The sequence below is a fragment of the Procambarus clarkii genome, chromosome 45 (assembly GCF_040958095.1).
Source record: "Procambarus clarkii isolate CNS0578487 chromosome 45, FALCON_Pclarkii_2.0, whole genome shotgun sequence".
In the NCBI taxonomy this organism is placed as follows: Eukaryota; Metazoa; Arthropoda; class Malacostraca; order Decapoda; family Cambaridae; genus Procambarus; species Procambarus clarkii.
Genome location: NC_091194.1, coordinates 5,840,623 through 5,849,369, shown reverse-complemented (window position 1 = coordinate 5,849,369; position 8,747 = coordinate 5,840,623). Strand labels below are relative to the sequence as shown.

Genomic DNA, 8,747 nt, shown 5'->3' with positions numbered 1-8,747 from the left:
CAGGATGAGCATGAGGTGCATAATAAATGAACTAATAAAATACAAACGCCATTGGTAAGTGTTCATACCCTTACAAAGGTCGCTGGCAAGTGTTCGTACCCTTACAAAGGTCGCTGGCAAGTGTTCGTACCCTTACAAAGGTCGCTGGCAAGTGTTCGTACCCTTACAAAGGTCGCTGGCAAGTGTTCGTACCCTTACAAAGGTCGCTGGCAAGTGTTCGTATCGTTACAAACGTCGCTGGCGAAGGGTAGTGGGCCAGCCAAGAGGAAATATTTACACCAGTGTGAGAGTAGCCACAGACGAGAGAGGACATCAATTCGCTGCTCTTCACATTCCTGGCTTGAAGGTCACGGCATCAAAAGCGTCATGGTGAAAGTAACTGTGGAGTATTGGTAAGCTATTTTTAAGTTACTGCCGTTACCTTTAACTCAAATAATTCGTTAAATCGTGCATTCGTAGCTTGTCTTACGACCCATCGGCTTCTGTAGTTTTGAGGTTCCATATTAACACATTGTAATGCGAATTCATGTAGGCTGTATCGTTGTGACGTCACTAATGAAGTAAATCTGGTGCCATTCGAGCAGGTTTTGTGCCTTAGGCCGATATGTTAGGCTTCTCCAGATTGCTGGCATAGTAGACTGTAAAGTCCAGAACACATTTTTTTTTTCAGGCCCTCCCACAATTGTTATGTACACATGCACAGTAGGGGTGTGAAAATATATATTTTGGTGATTTAAAGATACGTAATTGCAAAGCCACCAATATGCATAGCATTTCAGGCAAGTATATAATACAGTATGGTTTAAATGCCATAAAACTGGGTTTTGCATAAGAAAAATAACCCTTACTCGCAGGCGGCATATTTATAGCAGTTAACAAGCACAAAAAAGGCAGAAAAGCAAGCAGAAAAAAATGTCATAATTGGCTTGGTTAAACTAGTAAAGATATTCAGTCAGTGCTTATCGGTATAATAAAAAAAATCTACTTTCCTATAATAAGAGTGGATTCAAAGAAGCTAATGGAAACATGAAAAGCACATTGAAAGCCATCTCTAACATCCTAATCTAAACAACAATTGCATATCAAGCAGATGAAGCTCTCCAAGGATGCTTACACACTTGACACACCTAGAAATGGCAACCGAATTTAATAGCTTATCATTATTTGATCAGAGACCTTGCTCTAAACTACATGTATATTCGATTGTATCCTAATGAGACTCGGATATGTATGTTCCTGTAGCTAGATTTACGTCTAGCTACATATTGGAGTATGTAGATATCAATGACATAACTTCCCCCACTCTACCATTACCTGTAGGAGTGTCACAGGGCAGCATCTTGGGAACCTTTTTAATTCTTATTTACTGTACATCAATGATTTGCCAAATGTGTATTACATTCTTAAACCTATACTATTTGCTGACGATATTACCTTTATCTATTCAGACCTCGACCCCCCCCCCCCTCTCCTACACACACACACTAAATAATATTGTAAATAAAGAAATAAATCAGTCCACTCATGGATGTCGGCCAACAAACTTTCACTAAACATAGAAAGACCTACATTTTATTAGTAACTTGTCAAAATTTACCTTCAGATAGACATTAGCATTAAAAATGATGTAAAGTTTCTTGGCCTATACATACATATACACAAACTTCTGTACCCACATAAAACAATCGGCCAAAAAATTCTCGCTGTTGGTATACTTTCTCAAATCAGGATATTATGTTCCCTACACTGTTCTCCTTTCACTGTACTACTTGCTAATCTATCCCTATCTAACATATGGTATCTATGCGTGGGATTCACTGTTAATACATGAAGCCCATTATCAGGCAGGAAAAATTTGGTATCATAACTGTAACTTGTCAGACAACACACAGCTCCTCTGTTTAAATCCCTAAGCATGTTAAACATACACACCACACATTCTATTGTGCTATTTACATGTACAAAACCTTATTCCTAAATGATAATCTGGTTCTGAAAGTCTTCCTTGATGTAATAGAAGATGAGCACCACACCAGAATTAAATATCTTTGATATCCCTAGGGTCAGACTAAATGTGTGCATGAACACTCCATGCCAATAAAAAGACCCAGTCTATGGAACTGTGTCCCAAATAAATTAAAAATTGACCTTCTAATGTATTAATGTCGTGGTACTATCTGTCTCCCACTTTGTTCTTCATTTATTGCATGTCTAATAACTTATATTTTCGACTTTCTATCACACTAAGTGTTAAAATTAGGTTTATTTACATTGTAATCAATGCATGTTAGTAGCTTCGCAAGAATGTACCACTCTATCACCAATGTATCAAGTTCCTTGTATATAAACATGTTTAAACAATAATAGTGACTTATACACCTAGAGGAGTTTAGCAGTCTTGTCTTGCACTTGACCCCATCCCCACCAATACACTGTACATTAATCAAATTAACCATTTACCTCTCCACCATTTCTTCCTAGTGTTTTTTTTTTTCTATTACATATAACCACCTACAGCTTTCGTTGGTTACACCAGCAACAATAATAATAGAGAATCGGTAGGAGCCATGATGAGGATTAAACCCTATGCTCTAGGTATTCCCAGGCACGTATAGATTCCAATCCTCCTCGTGGCTCCTGATTTTCACAGATAAATCAAGTTAATGTTTTTTTTTTTTTTTTAGTGCAGCAGTAGTAATAATTTATCATTATAATTATTATTATTTAAGATACATTTTTCAAGATATCAATTACAGTGATTACTTAATAAGTACAGTATTTTATAAAGCTACAATTTACTCATAGCATTTTGGGCTTTATATGCCCACCTCTACACCGTTGCAAGCCTGTTGATACCGTTCTCGATTGCTTTCCTGCGTAACACATTTATATAATTTCATTTTCTTTGATGTACGTAGTTTTAAGTGGTTGGCCACCATTCCTCCCACTCTGTCCCAGATCCTTGTACAGGTACTTGTATCCCTTCCAAGTGCTATATAGTCATACTGGCTTAGTCGTTTATCCTGAGTTACCATGTATTTCGTGTAGTTTAGGAATATTTTTTTTCCCTCCAACAGTGGTGGATGAGGGTACGCCCCCCGCTATGAGGAACTAGCCAAAATGATTAAGCAAAAAGTTCCTCAGGCGGAAGTTTCTGGCTTTGTTGGACGCCGAAGTAAGTATTGTGTATCTTGCACATTACAGTATATTTTACTTTATATGTTTTTGATCATATAAATTAATATTCATGACATCGAGGCCTCTGAAGAGAATGGTAAGGAAAATAGTATTTTGACTATAAAAGTTTATAATTAAGAATTTTTAAAGTGTTTTCCTTTCAGGCATGTATAGGATCCACAGTGTTTAGGCTAGTAGGTCTGTAAAAACTTTCAGAGGATAATTTTAGGTTTACAGTAATGTGGTATGTCCAGAGACAGTATAGGTACTGATATGTGTAATTACTAGTGTGTGCACGCCTGTTTGAGAGACTAATGTGAGACCAACCCATCCTCCAGAAATTTTAGAACTTATGAATGCATTGAACCAAATATGGAATTTTGTACCCCTAAAGATATTTAAATTCTGTATATTGAAATATTAAAGGGCATACCAAAGAGTGGAACAGGGTAAATTGATCTATCTTCAGCCTAAATAAGTCTTTCTAGGTCTAATTTAGTACATGCTTATTATTTTAGGCCTTGTAAAAGTAGACTGAGTTGTTGCCTTTGTTTTGTACCATTTATTTTCTAGAAGCCAAAGACCAGTGTGTTCTATTGGGTTCAACAGTCCATATTTTATTTCCTTCCATGGTAACTATGGGTACTGTCATTTGTGACTGACAGGTTGGCTTGACTGAATATGTATATGCTGGTACGTACTCTACAGTATATCGGTATGTATGTCTGTGATATACTGCATATGCATCTGTATGTACATAAATAGATGTGCATATACCTGAATTTACCTAAGGGCCATCATCTCTAGTGGTCTTGACAGGGACAAGAAGCCAGCAGCTTTTCAACCCCCCCCCCCCCCATTGTTCTCAAGGATTTTGAACTAGAGTAATGTCTGGGTTTTTATGGCTTTCATGCATAGGCAGTTCCATGGGTTTATAACACTATGGGCTAAAAGCATTTCCTGTTGCTTTTTGTATGCGTTACATTAGCCTTTTCATAACTGTGGTCTGGATTAACATCCTTTAATATTTTTTGTCTGATTAATTTCCACTTAAGAAGGCCCTTTGCTCTTTTAACCATTGATTTATCCATTCTATTATTCTACCACTTATTCTCTCTGTAATGTCCTCGGCAGTCTTTCATGTGGTACCTTATCAAAAGCTCTAGATAAGCCATATACAGTACTGTATATACATCTACTGGAAGTCCTTTGTCTGAATAGCTGCTTAGTTACTGCTTCCAAAAAAATTAAACAGGTTTGTAAGGCAAAATTTATTATAAAAAAATTAAGTTGTCATTGATTTTATTTGATTGAGCACTGATGGTGAATAATTCCCTGCCTTTACATTCTCTCAATGATCTTGTAGATAGGCTGATTGGCCAGTAGTTTAATCCTAAACTCTCCCTTTTTTTGAAAAGGGAGTGACATTTGCATATTTCCAATTTAGGAGGACTTTATCATAGTCCAGCAATCTTCTGAATAGGAGTGGCAGTGGTACACTTCATTGGCTAGTTCCTTTATGATTTTGGATTAAATTTCGTAAACACCTGGGGCTCTAGATTCTTTTATCAGTGCACGTCCTGATCGTTTTGCACATTATGAGAATAGCGTTTAATTTAATAGGAAATGAAGTCCTTCACGAAACGGATAGAGAAGATCTAGGCGTTGATATCACGCCAAACCTGTCTCCTGAAGCCCACATCAAAAGCATAACATCAGCGGAGTATGCGAGGGTGGCTCACATCAGAACTGCCTTCAGAAACCTGATGTACTGTATATATAATCTTTCGGAACCCTGTATTTCACATATGTACGACCAATCCTGAAGTATGGAGCCCCAGCATAGAGCCTGTACCTTGTCAAGCACAAGATGAAGCTGGAAAAAAAGTTCAGAGGTATGCCACTAAGCTACCTCCAGAACTAAGAGGCATGAGTTACAAGGATAGGCTGAGTGAACTGAACCTCACATCGCTAGAAGACAGAGCACAGGGAGACATGATCACCACATACAAAATTTTCAGGGAAAGTGAGAGGGTAGACAAGGATGGATTATTTAACATGGGTGGTACACGCACAAGGGGACACAGGTAGAAGCCGAGTACCCAAATGAGCCACACACACGCATTAGGAAGAACTTTTTCAGTGTCAGAGTAGTTAGTAAATGGAATGCACTAGGAAGTGATGTGGTTATCTTGAGGTTATCTTGAGATGATTTCGGGGCTTTTTTTTTTAGTGTCTCCGCGGCCTGGTCCTCGACCAGGCCTCCACCCTCAGGAAGCAGCCCGTGACAGCTGACTAACACCCAGGTACCTATTTTACTGCTAGGTAACAGGGGCATAGGGTGAAAGAAACTCTGCCCATTGTTTCTCGCCGGCGCCTGGGATCGAACCCAGGACCACAGGATCACAAGTCCAGCGTGCTGTCTGCTCGGCCGACTGGCTCCCTTCTGGTGGAGGCAGACTCCATACAGTTTCAAATGTAGATATGATACAGCTTGAGAAGCTCTGGAATCTGTACACCAGTAGATTGACGATTGAGTTTCAGGACCAAAGAGCCAAAGCTCAACCCCTGCAAGCACAACTAGGTGAGTACAAGATGTACAAAATTGTACAACTAGGTGAGTACAAGATGTCAAACTTGAAAAATCTCAACTAAAATGAATGGGCTATACAGTACTCATAACAAATAGGAACAAAAAGGGAAATAAATAAACATGAAACAAATGTTCTGGTGTTCTAGGCTGCAATAAAGGATTTGAGCCACTGGTAGGATAAATATGGTATGGCACGTTTTCTGTGTGTGTGTGTATCTGTCGAACTAATCTGCTTTGTTAATTATTTTTACTTTCTTTGCACACTAGCTTCATTTGAAGTTAACGTTGATGACATACCAGTGCACTCAAAGCTACAGACTATGACTTTCCCTGATTTCGACGAGGTGGTAGATATTGCATCTGATGTAGAAGGTGGAAATCCTGTACGGCAGGTTACTAAAACGCATTCAGAAGGATGCAGTATTATGTGATACAGGTGAACTATAGCCATTATCATGTGCATTGTGTGTAATTGTATGGGATAAAAGTTTTTGTTTTACAAATTGTGTTGTCAGTATGTATACATTTGTAGATAAGCCTTTTAGTTAATGCTGTAAATTAAAGGGAGCGAGGCATTTAGCCCCATTTAATTTGTGCCCCTCATCCCAAGCAAATCTGGGCAAATGACGTTACGGTAACCTTGAATCAATGTTGATTAAACATTACTGAGCATATTTTGCCCAATATGTTGTCGTGAGGTGCTGCTATGCTTCAGCTTTTTTCATATTTTCTTTAAGTGCATATTCCATATTCAAAACTTTCAAACTACTGTACTGGTAGTCTAGTTTAGCGTTGAGAATCCAAAAATGCTGGGCCTTGATTGTAAGTACAGTAACATTTTCTTTTGAATGAGCTTGACCCATATTTTAGATATACCAGTACTAGGGTACTGTATTGTATTTTATTTAATTTTAACTTTCTTTTTCTGTTATGTTTTGAGAATGCTGCTTAGTGTTAAAACAATGTAAAGAATGTCACAATGTGACTGAAACAAATAATCCAACCAACACATGAAGTGGTGACATTTTGGTCCGTTGTGGGCCCTTACCAAGCATCTAGGACAGATCAAAACGTCATCCCCTTTATTTAATTTAATGTGCGGGATGAGGGTTTTGAAACTGCTTGTGCATGGTTATTAAACAATGGAGATTTATAAAAAATACATATTACAATCAATTACTATACGAATCATTAAATAGCGGATAATAATTACTGTACTATACATGTGCAGGTTCCTGGACCTTCATATCACGATTTTATGAGCAGTAGCCGTCAGATGAATTTATAATTGTAAATTAGTAGTTTGAAGTATAATTTTTATGTAAATACAGGTAACCTTTGTTGCATGTACCCGAGAGTTACAGGTATATTACTGGTAAACATTATAGTTTCTTTTGCACAGCTGAATTTACTACCATATCTAAACATTCTTACTGAACAGTGTAGTTGAATATAATGTACCTAAATATGTTGAGGTACAATACCTCAAGCACGTTAACTGTTCTTGAATTAAGATTTTTTTTTACTTTGGGTACTGCCATTAAAGTACTGATAGTTGTATGATATCAAAGTTTAGCAATTTTTGTATTTATTCAGTTCTTTCCAGCTTGGTGCCTTCTTTTGATAATTATTTAATTTAGTTCGAGTACTGTATATACAAACAAGATGATGGCATCTGGCAAGTCTTCTACATGATTTTTAAATTGTTACATCCTTATTATTGATTTTGTTCATTTAATAGTATTTGTGCAAAGTTCTGTGCTTATTGGCTTTATATAATGTACAAATAATGTACCTTCTAATTAACCACTGTAAACAAAGTTTATAGTGTTAATTTTTTTTTTTCGTGAGCATTTTTTGCAATTGGTTTTCTTTATTTTATAGGTTCGTTCGAAGTAACCGTCAATGATATGGTTACCTTTTCAAAGCTGGAGCGTGGAGGCTTCCCAAATTTTGAAGAAGTTGTTGAAATTGTGGTAGCTGCAGAAAATGGCGGCTCTGTGGGCACCGTGAAGAAAACGTCATCAACTTGCACAATCTTTTAAAGTTTTTTTTTTTAAATTGTCATGGATTATTAATAGATAAAGTAATTAAGATTTGATTTAATTCTGTAAACCATGGTGCCTCCATAGCTCTGGTTTTTACATTTATAATAAACGGTGTTAGGAATGCAAGGAATGTGTTGTGGTGCAATGATCCGTATGAAGGAAATAGTTCAAACACTGATGTGTAGCTTTTTCTGAAAGTAATTTATATTGGAGCACACTACATTGCTTCATTTTAAATGCCCCTTAATAGTCAATAAAGATTAATCCATATATGTAGCATTTCAATAACTTTTCAGACCCTTTGTGTATCCCATGAAATCTATTGTGCTAAAGTCTTCTCAGCTTGGTACCTTTTTTTGATAATTACTGTACTATAAGAGCTCGGTAATCTGAATTCTGGTAACCTGAATGAATTTGAATGAACCTGATTAGGAATTCAGGTTAAAAAGTTGTAGACATCATTTTCGAGTAAATTGTGGAAGTTAATTTTTGGACATACACGGTGAGAAATATGGGTGGGGTCCTATGTGACTTGGATTACTGAGCATAGACAATAATAATTATTACATGCTCTTTATATTTCATTGGCTCTGTTCTATCTGGGTTTGTTACTGGCTTAGTTTTAACCAAGGCTAGAACCACTGAATGCCAGTACAGTGGATCCTTGGTCTTAACAAATTCGTGGATGGTCTAAACGCTTTGTATTCAAGTGCAATGTACAGATTTTACACCGTTAACATTTATCCTTGCCCAAAGCAACTGGAAGTAGAGTACAGGCATGTTTGAATATTATTATGTAAAACCTTTGACAAAAGTACAGCAAATTATTGTAAAAGTATTTATGGCAGACCATAACTTGGTAATATAAACAAAAGTTATAAAAATGTTTTTGCCAGTCACAAGTTTATACCAGTACGTGTGTTGAAACA

General features: G+C 36.9%; 1 protein-coding gene across 2 annotated transcripts; it reads left to right on the top strand.

Moving 5' to 3' along the window:
- The first annotated feature begins 229 nt into the window (after positions 1 to 229).
- On the top strand, positions 230 to 8,088 carry LOC123769806 (migration and invasion enhancer 1). Of its 2 annotated transcripts, XM_045761107.2 has the most exons (4): positions 230 to 392; positions 3,078 to 3,175; positions 6,038 to 6,206; positions 7,655 to 7,886. In XM_045761107.2, exons 1-3 carry the CDS (start codon positions 367 to 369, stop codon positions 6,199 to 6,201), a joined length of 288 nt encoding a protein of 95 aa, XP_045617063.1. In that variant the 5' UTR covers positions 230 to 366; the 3' UTR covers positions 6,202 to 6,206; positions 7,655 to 7,886. The 2 variants fall into 2 exon arrangements, with proteins under 2 accessions (XP_045617063.1, XP_045617064.1); XM_045761108.2 differs by lacking the exon at positions 6,038 to 6,206 and having other exon boundaries at positions 233 to 392; positions 7,655 to 8,088.
- Positions 8,089 to 8,747: the final 659 nt, after the last annotated feature.